Source organism: Pelodiscus sinensis, chromosome 27, assembly GCF_049634645.1.
Source record: "Pelodiscus sinensis isolate JC-2024 chromosome 27, ASM4963464v1, whole genome shotgun sequence".
Lineage (NCBI taxonomy): Eukaryota > Metazoa > Chordata > Testudines > Trionychidae > Pelodiscus > Pelodiscus sinensis.
This window is the reverse complement of record NC_134737.1, coordinates 16,495,907-16,515,610: the sequence shown is the minus strand read 5'-3', so window position 1 is coordinate 16,515,610 and position 19,704 is coordinate 16,495,907. Positions and strand designations below refer to the sequence as shown.

General features: G+C 44.5%; 1 protein-coding gene across 7 annotated transcripts in view; it reads left to right on the top strand.

The window, feature by feature from the left end:
• The window catches only part of KDM5B (lysine demethylase 5B), a 145,550-nt gene that overhangs the window by 98,919 nt on the left and 26,927 nt on the right, over positions 1–19,704 (top strand). For all 7 annotated transcript variants that reach the window (XM_075909916.1, XM_075909915.1, XM_075909913.1 and 4 more), the window contains 3 exons: positions 7,081–7,195; positions 7,812–8,167; positions 14,791–14,929. In XM_075909916.1, coding sequence (XP_075766031.1) covers positions 7,081–7,195; positions 7,812–8,167; positions 14,791–14,929 — 610 coding nt within the window. The remainder of the gene's footprint in view (positions 1–7,080; positions 7,196–7,811; positions 8,168–14,790; positions 14,930–19,704) is intronic.

The following is a 19,704-nucleotide window of genomic DNA, read 5'->3' as shown; positions in this document are numbered from 1 at the left end:
CTGTGGTCCCCTACAGAACGTGCCCTGCACATAAATATCTTGGAGCTCAAGGCTGTTCGACTAGCGTGTCAAAAGCTGCTCCCTCAGGCGACAGGTATACATGTCCATGTCTTCACGGACAACACGGCGTGCATGTTTTATGTAAACCGTCAAGGCGGAGCACGGTCACAGCCCCTGTGCAGAGAAGCCATAGCACTTTGGAACTGGGCAATAGCACGGGATATCCAGTTATCCGCATGCCATATACCTGGGGCTCTCAACACAAGAGCAGACGTGCTAAGCAGCGCCCTTCTCCAGGAGCACAAATGGTGGATGGACCATACAATCTTGCGAGAAATATTCAGCCAATGGGGCCACCCTTGCATAGGCCACCAGATCCAACAGAAAATGCAAGATGTATTGCTCCAGAGCGGGCATGGGCAAACACACCCTAGGAGATGTTCTGACTCTCATGGAATGCACACCTACTATACGCATTCCCTTTATTTCCCCTCCTGAACAGAGTCATCATAAAGATAAGGAGGGACAAAGCGAAGATCATCCTCATAGCCCCGTTCTGGCCTCGAGAGCCTTGGTTCGCTCACTACTGGTCTATCCAGCTATGTAGACACTCTTCTCAAACCCTTCGTAACCAATACCCCCAGCTATCTCCGAGACACTACTGACTTCCTAAGGAAACTACAAAACATCGATAACCTCCCCAATAATACCATCCTTGCCACCATGGATGTAGAAGCTCTATATACCAACATCCCACATGAAGACGGATTACAAGCAATTAGAAACACTATCCCAGAGGACACTACTGCCAACCTGATAGCAGACCTATGTAACTTTGTTCTCACCCACAATTATTTCCAGTTTGAGAACAACTTATACCTCCAGATCAGCGGCACAGCCATGGGTACACGCATGGCCCCACAGTATGCTAACATCTTTATGGCTGACCTAGAACAACGTTTCCTCAACTCCCGTCCCCTTTCGCCCCTCCTCTACCTACGGTACATCGATGACATCTTTATGATCTGGATGCATGGCCAAGAAACACTGGAGATATTCCACAGAGATTTCAACAACCTACACCCCACCATCAACCTCAGCCTGGACCATTCTACACGAGAGATCCACTTCCTGGACACCACCGTACAAATCAACAATGGAAAATTAGACACCACTCTCTACAGAAAACCCACCGACTCATACAGTTACCTACATGCATCCAGCTCCCATCCAGAACACACCACACGATCCATCGTCTATAGCCAAGCCCTTCGATACAACCGCATCTGCTCTAATCCCACTGACAGAGACCAGAAGCTTCAGGATCTCTACCAAGCATTTATAAATCTCAACTACCCACCCAGAGAAATAAAAAAGCAAATTGAAAGAGCCAGACGAATACCTAGAAACCATCTACTTCAAGACAGACCCAAGAAAACCAACAATAGAACACCACTTGTCATCACCTACAACCCCCAACTTAAACCTGTCCAACACATTATCAATAAACTACAGCCTATATTGGAACAGGATACCATACTCAAAGAGGCTCTGGGAGACAGACCCATAGTCTCCTATAGACAACCACCTAACCTCAAGATGATTCTTACCAACCACCACAGGACATACCACACTAATACCAACCCTGGTACCTTCCCTTGCAACAAACCCCGTTGCCAGCTTTGTCCACATATTCATTCTGCTGATACCATTATTGGACCTAACCAAGTGAGTTATAAGATCAAGAACACATATTCCTGCGCATCCAGAAATATAATCTATGCTATCATGTGCTGAAAGTGTCCGTCTGCTATGTACATTGGACAAACATCTCAGACACTTCGCCAAAGGATTAATGCCCACAAAACAGATATCAGACAAGACCACAAAGAGAAAACAGTTTCTTGCCACTTTAACCAGAAAGGACACTCTCTAAATGACTTAGCCACCTGCATTCTGCTACAAAGACCTTTTACATCTGCACTTGAAAGGGAATCCTCTGAACTGTCATTCATGTTAAAATTCGACACTTGCCAACAAGGACTTAACAAGAATTTGAACTATCTCACCCATTACCAAGACAGTTTCCCCAATTATCACCTGTAATACCATTAACTCACAAACATCCCACTCTCCCTACCTTTAATATCATCAATTCACAGACACTTACCTTCCTTCCTCCCTCTCCCCCCCCCCCCCCGCATCCCCCTTCTGTTCTTTGTCCTTTTCATATTTGTTCATTTTTTTTAATTGTATCCTTTGGTATATATGGTTGTGACTACTTTCTTCCACTATTTGATCTGAGGAAGTGGGTCTGGCCCACGAAAGCTCATCATCTAATAAACCATCTTGTTAGTCTTTAAAGTGCTACATTGTCCTGCATTTTGCTTGGTTCCCTCTGTTACTCTGGATGACACAATGCCATCCAATCACATTACCACAAGTTCCTTACCTTCTCTATCACCCGCAAATCAGCACGCCTCACCCTCAACTCGCAATACTCCATTTAAAAGCATGGCACCTCAATGGTTCACTGGCATAAAGCTCCAGTGCTCCCAACAAGTCCAGGAAGTTCTTCTGCACAGCAGAGCTCCTGCGACAAGAAAAACATATATCACCAAATGGACACGATTTACAGACTGGCTACATCTAGACTACATCCCTTTTTCGTAAAAGGGATGTAAATTAGACGCATTGCAATTGCTAATGAAGCGGGGATTTAAATCTCCCCTGCTTCATTAGCATAAAAATGGCTGCCGCTGTTTTTTGGCACGGAGCTTTGATGGAAAAAAGCGCCAGTCTAGACGCTGATCTTGCGGAAAATAAAGCTTTTTCCGAAAGATCCCTTATCCCTCTTTGAAAAAGGGATCTTTCGGAAAAGGCTTTATTTTCTGCAAGATCAGCGTCTAGACTGGTGCTTTTTTCCGTCAAAGCTCCGTGCGGAAAAAAAGCGGCAGCCATTTTTATGCTAATGAAGCGGGGGAGATTTAAATCCCCGCTTCATTAGCAATTGCAATACGTCTGATTTACATCCCTTTTACGAAAAAGGGATGTAGTCTACACGTAGCCACTGGGCCTGCGAGCGCAATATATCGCTGCAAACAGCCCCACTCCCGACAATATTGGAATACTTAATACACCTGAAGCAATCTAATCTCTCAGTAGGCTCAGTCAGAGTGTACTTAGCAGCTATAACAACATTCCACGTACCACTGGATGACACCACTTTGTTTGCACACCCCACGACAAAACGGTTTCTGAAGGGCCTGCAAGCTCTTTACCCTGACGTTTCACCCTCACAAGAACCATGGGACCTCCACCTGGTTCCGGCAACCTTAAGAAAACTGCTCTTTGAACCTGTGGCCACATGCTCCTTACTCTACATAATGCTTAAAACAACATTCCTAGTGGCTATCACATCAGCATGTAGAGTAAGCGAATTGGCCGCTCTCATGTCAGGTCCACCTTTTACTATTTTTCTCAAAGATAGCATGGCCATGCGGCCACACCCAGAATTTTTACCCAAGGCCCGCACGGCCTTTCACATCAATCGTACAATACACCTACCTGTGTTTTCCCCAAAGCCTTTGAAGCACAGATGCACACGCTCGACGTCAAAAGAGCTCTTTTTTTCCTACGTTGACAGAACGAAGTCATTCAGGTCCTCTCCTCACCTGTTTCCATCACTATCCATAACATGGGAGAGAAAATATCATCTCAAAAACTATCCTATTGGATATCGGAGTGTATTAATACCTGCTACTCAATAACTTACCTCTCCCGCTCCAATCCAAGCACACTGTACCAGGGCAGTTGCAACATCAATCGCATACCTCAGGCAAGTTCCACTGGAGGACATCTGTGCAGCAGCAACGTGGTCCACGGATCACACTTTTGCAAAACACTACTCACTTGCCTCGGGTCTTCTACGCCACACTAAGTTAGCTAAGGTTGTCCGGCAGACGGCATGCTTACCGGATCCGAAGTCCCTACCTCCATAAGATATACTGCTTGTAGTCAATATGATGTGGAGCACCCCCAGGGATGTTCATCTCAAAGAACATCAGTTACAGGAGGTGAGTAATCTCCTCTTCTCTAGATCTGCTGGCAATGCTCCTCGTAATGCAACCTAATGTGCCATTAGCCTTCATGGCTACGTGGCCACACTGTTGACTCATATCCAGCTTCTCGTCCACTGTAATCCCCAGGTCCTTTTCTGCAGAACTGCTACTTAGCCAGTCGGTCCCCATCCTGTAACAATGCTTGGGATTCTTCTGTCCCAAGTGCAGGACTCTGCACTTGTCCTTGTTGAACCTCATCAGATTTCTTTTGGCCCAATTCTCTAATCTTTCTAGGTCACTCTGGACCCTGTCCCTGCCCTCCAGCTTCTCTACCTCTCCTTCTAGCTTAGTGTCATCTGCAGACTTGCTGAGGGTTCAATCCATCCCCTCATCCAGGTCATTAACAAAGATGTTGAACAAAACTGCTCCTAAAACCGATCCTTGGGGTACTCCACTAGAAACCGTCTGCCAACCTGATATCGAGCCGCTGGGCCCGACCCTCTAGCCATCTTTCTATCCATCTTACTGTCCATTTATCCAATCCACATTCCCTTAACTTGCTGGCAAGAATATTGTGGGAGACCATATCAAAAGCTTTGCTAACGTCAAGGTATATCACATCCACGGACATTCCCATATCCACAGAGCTAGTAATATCATCATAGAAGCTAATCAGATTGGTCAGGCATGACTTGCCCTTGTTGAATGCATGTTGACTGTTCCTGATCACTTTCCCCTCTTCCAAGTGCTTCAAAATGGATTCCTTGAGGATCCTTTCCATGATTTTTCCGGGCACTGAGGTAAGGCTGATTGGTCTGTAGTTCCCTGGATGATCCTTCTTCCCCTTTTAAAAGATGGGAACTACATTTGCCTTTTTCCAATCATCTGGGATCTCTTCTGATGTCCACGAGTTTTCAAAGATAATGGCCAAAGGCTCTGTAATCACATTTGCGAACTCCCTCAGTACTCTCTGATGCATTAAATCCAGACCCATGAATTTGTGTATGTTTAGCTTTTCAAAATAGTTCCTAACCTGCTCTGTCTCCACCCAGGGCTGTCCACCTCCTTCCCGTACTGCGTTGCCAAGTGCAGTAGTCTGGGAGCTGACCTTGTCTGTGAAGACAGAGGCAAAGAAAGCATTGAGTACTTCAGCTTTTCCCACATCATCTGTCACTAGGTTATTTCCCTCATCCACTAAGGGCCCCACACCCTCTCCGATCACCCTCTTATTGCTAACATGCCTGTAGAAACCTTTCTTGTTACCCTTCACATCCGTTGCTAGCTGTAATTTCAATTGTGCTTTCACCTTCCTGATAACTCCTCTGCATTCTCGAGCTATATATATATATATATATATGTATATGTATATGTATATATATATATATGTATATGTATATGTATGTATATATATATATATATATATATACTCCTCCCTTGTCATCTGTCCAAGTTTCCACTTCTTGTAAGCTTCCTTTTTGTGTTTAAGCTCACCAAGGATTTCCTCAGTAAGACAATCTGGTCGCCTACCATATTTGCTTTTCTTAATGCGCATCGGGATAAAATCTTCCTATGTCTTTAATATGTCTTCTTTAAAATGCTGCCAGCTCTCCTGGACTCTTTTCCCCTTCATGTTAGCATCCCAGGGCTTGTTACTATTAAGTTAATCAATTAGTTCCAAAAGATCCTCTTATGACACCTCAATCTGGGACAATTTCTCAGTTTGCCACCTAAAAAGAATGGCACAGGTTTGGGAATCTCCATAATATCCTCAGCTGTGAAGACCAAAGCAAAGGATTTATTTAGTCTCTCCACAACAACCTTATCATCTTTGAGTGCTCCTTCAGCATCTAGATCAGTCATGTCAAGCATGCAGCCCGATCAGATATTTTTGCGGCCCACGACTACATCTTTATAAATTATCTAAGTGCGGCCTGCCTGGTTACATTGTTTATAACAGGGGTGGTCAACCTGCGGCTCTTGAGCCGCATGCGGCTCTTTGATTAAAGAAATGCGGCTCCTGCTGATTCTGAGCTGCACTCCTGAACTGCTCAGAGCCAGCTGCTCTGTGCACACGCCCAAGGTCCTGGAGAGAGAAGGGCGTGGCGGCAGCTCCAGGACCTAGGCATTAGGTTAGAGCAGGGGGTGGGAGTGGGGGCTGGAAGTGCCTGGCTCGGAGAAGAGAGGAGGTAGATTGGATTTAAGCAGGGGGAGGGGAGGGTTAAAGCACCTTAAACTCAAACTTAAAAGCCACTTAAAAGCCACTTACATTGTCAAGTTTTAAACTTACTCCATTTGCTATGCAATTTTTAGGGAATTAGTCTCCCATTTAAACCAATGAATAATTTAATAACAGAGAAATAGGAAATCTCAGCAGGGTATGCTGATGAAAGTGGAACATAAGTAATATTAGCTGGCATGTTCTGAAGTAGCATCAAATTGGCAACATGTAAGCTTTCTTTCATAGTCTCTTAAGCACAATCAGACCTAGTTAATGTCTGCTGGAATGCAGAAATGCTGTCAGAAATGTTGTATAAAGATACCTACAAACGGCTGATTGAATGTCATCTTTTAAAGTGTAAATTAAAATGTGGAGATTTCAAAACAGGAGTCTTGAAAGTTTCAAAAGTGACTCAGTGATTTAGGAGTATAGGGTCTATTAAGGATTTATGGTCCTCCTCGTGGAAATTGATGTAGGCAAGACCAGAGGACCACAAACCAGAGTAGCCATTGTGGGGTGAGTTGTTTCTCTATGGCTAGTCTGTAGTACTTCCTTGTGTGAACATTGTATTGAAGAATAGAAGTCACTTTATTTCTGAATAATTTGCATGCTTCCAAAACAGAGAAAACATCATATTTATTCTGAAATAATATAGCCACATGAAGAGTAGAATACTAGATCCACGTGCTGGATTGTTTTTTCTGCAATAGCTATTCTGGTCAGTTTTACACATAGATGCTTTAAATATTAGGATCTATTTTAATGACATGACAATCTGGAAATGCCTATATGTAATTGCAGATATCGTTCTGGTGGAGGAAAATCCCCAAATCAGCTGAGTGTGAATGAGCTTCGGTTGTTTGTAAGACAACTGCATGCTCTACCCTGTGTCCTCAGTCAGACTCCATTGCTGAAGGTAATTTGAGACCTCTGAAGAGAAGGAGAAGGAACTTAAAACACTGTAGATAATAAAAACAAAGCAATAACGTTTTCTTAAGATTGAATACAGTCAAACAGCTAGCCTAGAATAGGAATTCACAGGTGGGATGACTATGCAGATGGTTCTGTTTAGTGTTGCTGATGCTATTTATGAAAGCATTCTAAATCTCAAGCTATTAAGAACAGGTTTTGTGTTTTAAGGTAAACTTGTCTCATGTATTCCTATGCCTAGACTACAGTTTGTCAGCATAATTTATGTTTTCAGGGGTATAAATATACTACCCCCTGAAATTAATTACATTGGCACAAGCACCTGTATGCACAGCACTATGTTGCCAATATAGCTTCTGCTCATGGGGGTAGATTTTTTTTTTATGTTGATTGGAGAGTGCCTGTTGGTATAGTGTCTTTACTACAGGTGCTGCAATTCTGCAGCTTCCTAAGTATAGTTGGTTTTTAAGAGATGTTTGCCAGTACGTTCTACTAGCAATCCTTTAACTAACAGAACAGCCAGTATTGCAATGCTGTTTGGTATAGGAGCTTTGACAGTAGTTTTCTCTTTCTGTTTTAATAGTTGTTGTTGTGTGTTTCAGGATCTTCTTAATCGTGTGGAAGCTTTCCAACAGCATAGCCAAACACTTCTCTCTGAAGAAATGCCCAGTGCTGCAGATCTTCAGGAGCTACTGAATGTCAGCTTTGAGTTTGACGTTGATCTTCCACAGCTAGTAGAACTGCGGATCCGTCTGGAGCAGGCACGCTGGCTGGAAGATGTACAGCAGGCTTGTCTGGATCAAAGTTCCCTTACTCTGGATGATATGAGAAGACTCATAGACTCAGGCGTTGGACTGACTCCTCATTCAGCAGTTGAGAAGGCAATGGCTAAACTTCAAGAACTTCTTACTGTGTCTGAACACTGGGATGACAAGGCCAGAAATCTGTTAAAGGCCAGGTAGATGCTGAATCTTAGATTTTGGGAATAGGTGCAATTAGTGTTGCATAGTTCACTTGGTAAATCAAAAATCAGGCAGTTCACATGTGGTTCTGACATTCTTGCCTTAGTTTTGCTCTGCATTTTTATGGGTGCCTGAATATACCAATGTATCACTACTTAGTTTGTATTGGGTATTGCATGAAACTTTGTAATATTGGATCATCTGTGGACAGACAGTTCCATGCTCTTACATTTTGCTTACTTGAACAGATGAAGCAGGGAAGGATAGAAAGGACCAGTAAAAAGAGTTGAAAGTTTAGATCAATTCAATTGTTTACTCCTCCAACAGTGTTTCAAACCTTAGTGGTATAGCTTTATTGTGCAAAGATATAAATGTAAATCAGTGCAGTTCTACTGATTTCAGCCCTCATGTAGCCCTTCTATCATAATGAGGCTTTTTTGATTTAGCTTATGTAACTTAAGAAAAGAGCCAAAACCATGCGCACATACTTTTATCAAGCATATCCAAGTATATTATAATTGTAATTATATCTATATACACCAGCATTTCTTAAACTGTGTTCCGCGGCACACTGGTATGCCATGAGGCAGTCAGACGTGTGCCATGGAGATATGGTGACCATACGTCCCTTTTTTTCCTGGACATTCCTGGATTTAAAGACACCCAGTGCTAGCGGGCCGCAGCAGCAACTCCCCGCCTCCACCCAGCACGTAAGCGGCTCTCTTGGTGCTTTGTGCGGGCAGCCAGGGCCACTGCCAGTGGCGTGCAGCGTCCAGCACTCTGAGCTCCCATTCAGCATGTGCCACTGTCCAGCAAGCCCCTCCCCCCACCACGTGGCCCTTTCCCCGCTCTGCAGCAGGAGGGATGTTCGGACTCTGCCCATGCGCTCTGTGCATGGTCCTTTCTCCCTCCACTCCTTCCCACTCTGCTGGTGGAGTGGTATTGCATGGACCCACTTGCTCTGCCACGCTCCGTAAGCCAGATCTGGGAGGGTGGGGGCTCCTCCCCCCTGCGCTCCTCCTAATGGGAGCCAAAGCTGGTGCGGGGACTGGAATGCGGCACTAACATTAGCACCACGGGCGGCCCAGCTCCAGGCCCGGCAAGTGGTCCTGTCTTGGAAGCAGCTGGGGTCAAGGCTGTGGGGACTTCTAAGTCCCAACCACAAGACTCCAGCTCTGCAACCTGGAAGGCAAAAGGTGGGGGAAGGGCTCGGAGAGAACTTGGGGGAAGGAAGGTGGGAGAGGAAGGGGCTTGTGCAGAGGGGAGGGGGCAGGGCAGAAGAAGAAAGGGGAAGGCACCAAGGGACAGGGTGGAGGAGAGACAAATGCCAGACGGCCAAGTGGAGATAATGAGGAAAAGGTCAGAAGGTGGAAGGGGAGGTGTCAGTGGTGGAGGGCAGAGGGTGGAGGGGACAGGGTGATGCTGGGAAAGGAGAGGAGAAGGGCATTGGGGGCAAGAGGAAGCAAGAGGAGGGAGGTGCTGGGAGAAGAGTTGAAAGGAGGGATAGGCATGAGAAGGGCTGGGATGGAGTAAGTCGTGTGAGGGCACAGAGGGGCATAAGAGGAACTGGGACAGTGGGTGGTGAGGGGATGGGCATCAAGGAGAAAGAGAGAAAGGGGGCAGGGCAGTGAGGGAAGGAGGAAGCACCAGGAGGGTTACAGGAGTAAGGGAAAGTGCAGGTGTCGGGGGATTCTGGGGCTGAAGCAGAAGGGCAGACACCAGAGGAGAGAGGGTTCGGTGGGGACCAAACTCATCCCCTATGGATACGAGGATGATGGGAAAAGTTCTTAGAGGGGGGTTACTTTTACTTCTGGTCATGTGTCCATCTTGACCCCAAGAGTCAGGGGCATAGTAAATAGAGATTTGTGGTGTAGATAATGTGTCCCTAATTTTGGTGGTTCTTCGAGTGGTCCCCGTGGGTGCTCCGCTCATGGTGTCAGGCTCATCCCGCCGCCATGGATCGGAGACTTGCACAGCCGTGCTCTGCCGGACCGCGCATGTGCGAGCAGCAGCTCACGCCAGTTGTCTTTGATCTGTCTTTGGGTCTGGCCCCGCTCAGTTCCTTCCAGCCGCCCTCGGTCACGGATGGAGCTTCAGTCTCTCCCTCAGAGTTCTCCTTTCCTCAGATCTGTATATTAGTTTACCAAACCAAGTTTCTTTTACCCTTCACAGCTTCTGTTCTGGTTCAGTGTTCTTTCAAACAAAAAAAACCCTGTTTTTCTCACAGCGGGGGAACTCTCCCTGTGAGAGATGCCTGGGTCTCTGGGCTTTAAGAAATGTGCAGTCTGCAGAGAGCCCATGCCGGTGTCAGATGGGCATGAGGACTGCATCGGCTGTTTGGGAGAGGTACATATACCTCGGAGCTGTCAGCATTGCTGTAAACTGACAGCCAGAGCCCGCAAGGATCGAGACAGGCGCTTGAAGATGCTGTCTATAGATAAGGTGTTGCAGCCTGCTGAGCCATCTACCTCTGTGAGGCACAAGTGCCCCATTGTGGGTAGTGAGATGTCTGCCTGAAAAAATCCTCAGCCTGGTCTCTGCCTACGACGTTTAGTACCGGACGGGGCTTAAAATGGGGCTTGGGCGTGTCAGGAGCAGCTAGAGTGGGATCGCAGCAGCTGCCGGACACAAACGGAAAAATACCGCCACAGCTGGCACCGAGAGCACAATCTGCACCGGCTCCCTCAGAGCCATGTAAACTGACAGCCGCACCGCTGGCACCAGGGCCTTCAGCACCGGCAGCGGGAACAGCTGTGAAACCTGCGGTGCCGGCAGCGGGAACAGCTGTGAAGCCGGCGGTGCCGGCAGCGGCATCAAGAGCAGCTGCGATGCCTCCGGCACCGGCAGCTTTGATTCAACAAGGGAGCTTGTCAGCACCGGAGCAAGCTCCTTTAGCATCACATAACCCGGCACCACTTCAGGCTAGTAACACAGCAGCACGGGGGGAAGCCTACGAACAGACAATGGAGCATCCAGGGCTTAATTCCCTGGCTTTCTCACCTGTGCCATCCCCTTCCCTGCCAGCACATCATCAGCATTACAATAGGGCAGGCAGCCCAGCTTCTTCTAATAGCTATTCCTGCTACAGAGAGCCAAGATATAGGGAGAGGAGGCTCTCTTTCAGGGTCCTCATCTCCAAGACACTCACTACATTATACACGGTCGCCCATCTGGTCACTGAAACGGCACTACTATACAAGATATAGCAGTGTGTTCTCTTCCAGGCATTCTTTACCAGCACACTCAGAGCGGTACTACAGTCATTACCACAGGGGATACTATGACCCTATTCATCATTACCGGATCTCCCAATGCTACAAGAGAGAGACATGCTGCTGTTCATCTACCGATTCTCACTTACCTCCAGTGCCTCAACGCAATCAGTCATCACCTCCTCCTCTGAAGAGTCCAACAATTCAGTTGGAACATTCTGAGCCCCAAGAGGGTCAGCTGTCGGACCCAGAGGATCCTCAGCAGGGTCCTTCACCAATTGACCACTCATCATCATCTCTGGATGAGGCGGTGATCCCAGCTGATGTCTCCTCAGCAGATAACCTGAAACAATTTCAGGATTTGTTCAAACACGTTGCAGAGAGTCAAGAGGTGAGGTTAGAGGATGTTGCTACGAAACAACACCGTCTCTTAGAAAATCTACGCCTGAAGCAATTCAATAGAATTGCACTTCCCATTGATGAGGCGATCATGGAGGTTGCGGAGGAAATTTGGCAGACTCCAGTATCCGCTCCCCCAACGAGTTAAAAAAAAAAAAAAAAAGCGGATAGGAAGTATTTTGTCCCTTCCAAGGGTTTGTACTTTCTGTTTAACCACCCTCAACCTAATTCATTGGTGGTCGATGCAATGCAACATAGATCAAAGGTGCCACAGTATTGAAATGCCATTCCAGAAAAACGGTACTCATACCCAAGATTATAGAGAAAATCACCATGGATGCGGCTCATGTGATCCTCATAGCACCAGTGTGGGCTCGCCAACCATGGTATTCGATACTTCATCAGCTGTTGATCAAAACCCCATACCGTCTTCCCATTTTCCCAAACCTGCTAACGCAATGGAATGTCTCCCTTTGGCACCCAAGACCCGAAATCTTACATTTGACAGCTTGGATGCTAAGTGGTTCATGACATTTGAGAACTCCTGCTCCGACCCAGTTAAGCATGCACTAATGTCTAGCAGAAAGAGCTCCACACAGGCTGCATACTCTGCGAAGTGGACTAGGTTTGAGGCCTGGTGTGTCAAAAATGATATTGATCACAATTTTTCACCGTTGCATAAAATACTCGACTATATATTACACCTGCAACAAGGGGATTTATCTATAGCCTCCTTATGAGTACACCGGGCAGTGATTACAGCCTTTCGTCACATGATAGATGGAGTTTCCCTGTTCTCGCACCCCATAACAAAATGGTTCCTGAGGGGTCTTACGAATCTCCACCCACCATGAAGGCCTCCACCACCTTCCTGGAATCTCGATATGGTGCTAGAGACATTGACGCACCCACCATTCGAACCGATGGCTACAGCTTCTCTGCACCTGCTTACAATTAAATCTCTCTTTTTACTAGCGTTGACTTCGGCACATAGAGTGAGCGAGCTTGCAGCCCTCATGTCATCACTGCCTTATACCATATTTACAAAAGATTTGGTCACCTTAAGATCTCACCCGGCGTTCTTTCCTAAAATATGCTCGGACTTTCATATCAATGAGCCCATTGTGCTTCCCTGTTTCTGCCCCAAACCGCATACTTCATCAAGTGAGGCCATACTGCATACTCTGGATGTCTGTAGGGCACTAGCCTTTTATATTGACAGAACACAGGATTTCTGCAGGATGGACTGTCTCATTGTGTCACTGGCGGCCGAGTCCAAGGGGCAACCACTCTCATCCCAACGCATTGCAAATTTAATAGTGACTTGCTATTCTTTATGTAATAAACCACTCTTGGCTCAACCTAAAGCCCACTCCACGAGAGCAGTAGTCTACAGCTTTTTTAAGAGGTGTACCGTTTTGGGATATTTGCCGTGCAGCAACGTGGTCCTCCAATGAAACTTTCATGAGACATTATACAATTCTGCATCACTGGGCTTCAGACTCATCGGTGGCAACATCAGTACTTCCCTCTGTTAAGAAACCATAATTCCGAACTGCATTTCTTGCTGGGGTACTGCTCCTAAGTCACCACAAGTGGAGCACCCACGGGGACCACTCGAAGAAGAAGTTGTTCACTTTCGTGCAGTAACGATTGTTCTTCGAGATGTGTCCCCGTGAGTACTCCACGACCCGCCCTGCTCCCCACTTAGGAATTGACTTTTTATCGTTTCAGAAACTCGGGCGGATGGAGGAACTGAGTGGGGCCGGACCGCGCGCAACAGATCAAAGGCAATAGGTGCGAGCTGCTGCTCGCACATATGCGGTCTGGCAGAGCATGGCTATGCAAGTCTCTGATCCATGGCGCTGGGACGGGTCCAACACCATGAGTGGAGCACCCATGGGGACACATCTCAAAGAAAAATAGTTACTGCACAAAGGTGAGTAACTTCTTCTTCAGAAAATATGGTCACCATACGCGGAGAGAACAGAGTTCAAATGGCCGTCCTTAAACAACAAAAATTTGCTCAACAAAAATTCTTGGTGTTCCCCATAAAAAAAATGGTTTGGTGTGTAAGAAACACTGATATATACAATTAAACTCTTCCATGCAGTAATGCCTAAAAATGGAGAGGAGGAATTGAGATGAAATACCTCTTAGCAGTCTCAAAAAGATGCTGCTGGGCATGTCACCTTCAGTATAGGAGAATTAATATGAAGAAAGACATAGCAGCTATGTCTACATTACAAGGTTTTTGCTCAAAAATGGGTGTTTTTGCGCAAAAACCTGATGCATCTCTCAAGTTTAGTGGGTGTACTGAACTACTATCTCTGCTCAGTTCTTTAAAAAAAATAAAAAATAAAAAAATAAGAGCCAACTCTGGGACAGAAATTAATTTACAGTACTCTGAGTAATTTTGAGTCTTTCATCTCTTACTTGCATTTGACTCTCTGGCTAGTGGTCTTTTACCGCTTTCACTAGACTGAGATCCATATTGCTTGTTTCAGGCATGAAAAAGCTTTATTTTTTAAATGAGAAGAATAAGTGCAATTGCCTGTTTTTACTTATTAGTATGTAATATTTGGGTGGGGAACATGGATTTAGGGGGAGGATTGAGAAATAGTCCTTTTCTTACATTGTGTTTTGTATTAGCTATTTTGTTAACTATTACAAAAATACCAGCAAAATGTTAGCACTCCCAAATGTCATTGCAATAATGTCTTGCTTGATAGCCAATAGTAAGGTATTGTGCCATATATTATCATTATTAAAATCCTAGTCAGATTACTGACACATATATTGAACTGTAGTGTTGGAACAGCATAATTTATTAGTAATAAGAATGTACTGTAGTCTTATTCTTAGAATTGTGTGTGTCGTATTCTTTCCTAATTCAGTTCAGTATTTGTTTTGTGGTTTGAAATTTCTCACCAGCCTTTGACTATCGTAGCTAAAATGCACTACTTTGTATCACTATTTGAGTAGGCTTGTATGTATCATTTACATAGACCACGACAGTCATTAAGCAGTCTTGTGGCAGCAGTCAAGGAAATAGAGGAGATTCCTGCCTATCTCCCAAATGGCATTGCTCTGAAAGATGCTGTACAGAAGGCCAAAGATTGGTTACAGGAAGTGGAGGCTCTGCAGGTAGGTAAAATGTTTTTTAATTGAGGTTATTCATAGACTTATGTCAATGTGTCACTTCACTGACTTTTGCATATGCTAGAAGTATGTATTTCAGTCTTTCAAATTAAGTATGCTGGCTTTGTAACAGTTATTGCCTTAAAATAGAGCTGGTGGAATTATGGATTGATGAATGCTTTAGTTTTTACTCATCTCAGACAGTTTTGTGGACCTTATGTACAGGGCTCGACAAATAATACAATCTACTGTCCTGTGGCGAGTAGATTTCAGCCGCGTGCCCCATTAATTTGCAGTGCACGCATGCGCAATGCGGCTCTTGCACATGCACTGTATGGGGCTGGCGAGCGGTTCTCGCTGCTGTTCGTCAAGCCCTGTTTATGTATATTACTTGAATCTGGAATTGACTTACTGCAATGCATTTATGGGATGATCTGTTGGTAGATAAATAGTGCAAAACATTCCTTAATGCCACCAGTTAACAGTTATGACGCTATATTTTAACACTGCTTTACCACTGCTAGAACACTCTTGTATCACAAAAAAGCCTTGCTGGTAAAAGCTACCTTGCTAAGACTATTTTATTTCTACTCTAGGCATTATTTTAATGTTAGGGTTTGCCTATTATTTTCAGAGATTGCCTGATGACTATTTAATACAGCATATTTATATGGTATCTGTCGGGTTTTTTTCTAAGTAGCTCTGTCACTTTTAAGATAACATCCTAGTTCTAATTATATAATGTGTTATATGACAAGTGACATCAGAATTCTAACATGAACTAACTTTGGAATTACTGTGAACAGCTGATCATGTTAGATAAAAAATGAGGTTAGAAAAACTCCATTTGTGTTAAATGTTACCGTCCTTTGCCTGTTTCTAACACACTCAGTATTCCTATTTGTATAGAGAAGGCTTCTGTGACTGGACATTTATTAAGCATTGTCACAGGGCCAACTCATCTATAGGGTGCCTCCAACTGGCTGCTTTGGAAATTCGCTAGTTGTTTTGCTGGACACCGCCTTCAAGGGGGTGTCTCCCCTGTTCCCTTTGACTCTGGCATCCTCTTCTAGGCACTGCCCTCCTGGGTCCTCCTCTCCCCAGGGGCCCCCACTTCCCCCAGGGAACACCCAGTGCGCCTGTACCCACTGTGCATCAGTGACCCCCTGCCAGTCTTCATCTAGCCCCTGCTTCAGGGGCAAATTGCAGACTGTAATGGACACTAATCACTGGCAAAGTGGTGTGGACCTGCTGTCCCTACCTACCAGGGCTGCCTCTCTACCACCTTAGTAGCCTCGGGCCTTGCTCCAGACCCTGCAACCTGGGAGCTTGCTTAGCCAGAGCTTCTTCCAGCCCTGCCTTTCTTCCCCCACCATTGCTCTACCTCTTAGAAAGCCTCCTGCTTTCCTGGCAATCCGGTCCCTACTGCCCTCTCTCCCCCCAGTAGCAGTCAGTTCCTCTTTATATAGTCCCCAGCAGGGCTCTCATTGGTAGAGCTGCCTCAGCTGGGACTTCACTCTCAGCCCTTACTCTGGGCTGGGGTTTTGCTCTTAAAGGGCCATTGCAGGGCAGCCGCCCTGTCACAAGCATTCTGAAAGCAAGTCTGATGGATCCAATTGTAGAAATGTGTTTGGCTTTCAAGAGTCTTGCCTGCACTGGAGCATTTTTTGTAAATGTCTCTAGTGTAGAAATGGTGGATGAATGGCTTTCCTCTTGTACATTTTACTTTGATTAACTGTTGGAGTCATGACAGAAATTGGCCGAAGCTTCTGTTCTACAAGAAGTAATGTTTTACATCGGTGGGTTTTTTGTGAATACTTGTTGGCTTTCATTTCTTTATATGTTGTCTTGTATTTAAAGGAATTGATTATGAGTTGAATTGCAGAATACTAGATAATGAGATTTCCAAAACAATTTAAAGTATTCAGTGTTCTGATAGACCACCATCTTGGGCTTTTTGCCTTAGCTGGTAGCCTACTGTATCATAATTTATCATAATAGGCAAAAATTGCTTCATACAAGAGAAACATTTGTTCTGAACCACAGTGTTGCAGTACACAATATTGCCATGACTTCAACTGCCAACTTTTGCTCCAGAATATCTACTCTCATTTAAAATCAACTGAGATTAGAGAAAATAGTCTCTTTACATTTTCAAATCTGCCTGGCATTGGAACAATTAAAGTCCATAAGGGACCTTTATGACCTCCTACATAACTGAAATCACAGAACCTCACCACATTTTGCTGCACGAGACCCACAATTCTGGTGGATTTAGAGCAAATCTTAGAAGAACATCCACTCTAGCTCTAAAGACTTAAAGTGATGGGGAACTTACCACAATGCTCCAGTGGTTACGTAGCATCACTGTTAAAAATCTATGCCTTATTTTTAGTCTGAATTTGTCTAGTTTTGATTCCAACCATTGGATCTTACTAGGTCTTTTACTAAATTAAAGAGTCCTCTGTTATCGTAAATCTTTAACCTTTTCAGGTACTTACTGATCAAGATCAATTACAGTCTCTGATTACAAGTTCGGTTAATAAGGTAGTAGTATTGATGTAATGGACTTGGACTTCTTAAGGCATTTGACTTCATACTGCATGACGATTTGATTATAAAATTTACCTGACTTATTAAATGGATTAAAAGGAGGAGCTGTTCCCTATTAGCAGTAGCAAGGAAAACATCTTAAAAGACCAGTCATAATTTCTCCTGGTCTCGCCTTCCCTAGGAAAAGCAGACTGACATGAAACTGATTTAGTCTTCCACCTTGCACCCTCCCATCCCTAAGCAGCAATTTTGATGGGCTGCTCAAGGGCCTAAAATACCATCTTCATCGTTATAAGCTACACCGGTTCACCTGCCTTCCTTCAGTGACTACCTTTACTACTTCAGGCAGGCTTGGGAGTCTATCACAACAGACAGGTGGGCTTTGGAAATCAACTCCATAGGGTATGCCATCCAGTTTACTATATTTCCATCAAGAAACTCTTCTTTCCTGTGGAGAATTTGCTTCATCAAGAAATAGACTCTCTTATACATGGGAACTATAGAACCAAATCTCAGTGCATCCAGAGGAAACTGGTTTTATTTTATACCTTTCCTGGTACCAAAACAGAGTGGAGATTAGAGATCCATCTTAGATTAGAGGCTATTCAACAACTACATAAAGGCACAAAAATTCAAAATGGTGACACTTTAGTGATAATTCTGTTGCTACACGAAGGGGGGAATGATTTTCAGCCCTCGACCTTCAGGATACATGTTGTCATATACTCATTTCGCCAATAATTTCTACATTTCATTGTTGGCAAGGACTACTTTCTGTACGGAGTGCTTCCCTTTGCCCTTTCATCTGCCCTGAGTGTTTGTTTTGATAGTCATGTCTCAGCTTCTCAGGAAAAGCTTTTGAGTGTTTCCTTACCTGGACAAATGCTTGCTGAAAACTCATTCCTTGGAACTGATGTCATGGGAAACTTGAAGCTATGCATATCTTCATTAAATTGGACCTGCAGCTAAACATTAAAAAATCCAATTTGATGTCTTTGGAAAATGTATACTTCGTTGGTGTTCATCTCGATCTAGTAACAGAAAAAGTCTACCTTTCTTAGCACAAGCTTATGGCCCCTCCAACATAGTGAATACACCCAATCTCTGCCCAAAGATTCTGGTCCAGAACTGTGTTCAGTTGGTGGGGCACATGGCATCCAGAATCTGTAGTCACAGACCATGTAAGACTCGGAATGCATTGTTACATGGGTTTGTCACAACTGTTTATTCACTTAACAGACACAGTTTAAACATGCTTTTTTCTATACCCATCTGCATTAAACATTCCCTCAATTGGTGGAAAGACCACCACAGTGTGTACACAGGAATATTGTTTTCACATCCTTCCCCGACATCATGTTGGCCTGATGAAATCCATCCTTTAATATTCAATCTGAGGATATATCTGAGTTATTAGCAATTATCTTTGAAAAGTCATAGAAGGCAGGAGACATTCAAGAATGTGGGAAAAGGAGCAAATATAGTACCCCACTATAAAAAGGGAACTTCTGTATACAGAAAGATAATGGAGCAAATAATTAAGCAATCAGTTTGCAAACAGCTAGATGATACGTTGCTGTCAGCATGAATTTGCTTAAATTGCACCATGGGAGGTTTAGGTTGGACGTTAGGAAAAACTTCCTGTCAGGGTGGTTAAACACAGGAATAAATTGCCTTGGGAGGATGGATTCTCCATCATTGGAGATTTTTAAGAGTGATTCAGACAAATACCTGTCAGGAATCCTCTAAATGTTGCTTGGCTCTGCGATGAGAGCATGGGATCAATCTGTTCACCTGGCAGTCTACCACCATACACTTCATCTAGATAGAAGAGGCACTGCTGCACACCTTTATTGTCAGGAGAGCCCTGGAAGATAGATCAAAAGAGGCTGTAGTCTCCAATGAAGGACTTTTAAAGTGGATATTCAGCTGCATTCATTCTTGGTATGAATCTTGTTGGAAAAGAGAGGGGGAATCCTATATCTGCACAGTTTGTATTGAGTGGTCCCTCATTTTGGTGTCAAACAGCTGGCATACACCTAGATTGCGTGGTCTAAAAGGACCATTCTGATAATCTCATCTAACCTTCTACATGACACAAGCCATAGAACGTCCCTGAATTATTTCTTGTTTGAATTAGAGCATATCCTGTAGGGAAAAAAAAATCCAATTTTGATTTAAAAATTGCCAGTGATGGATAATCCTCCACAACCCTTGCTAAATTGTTC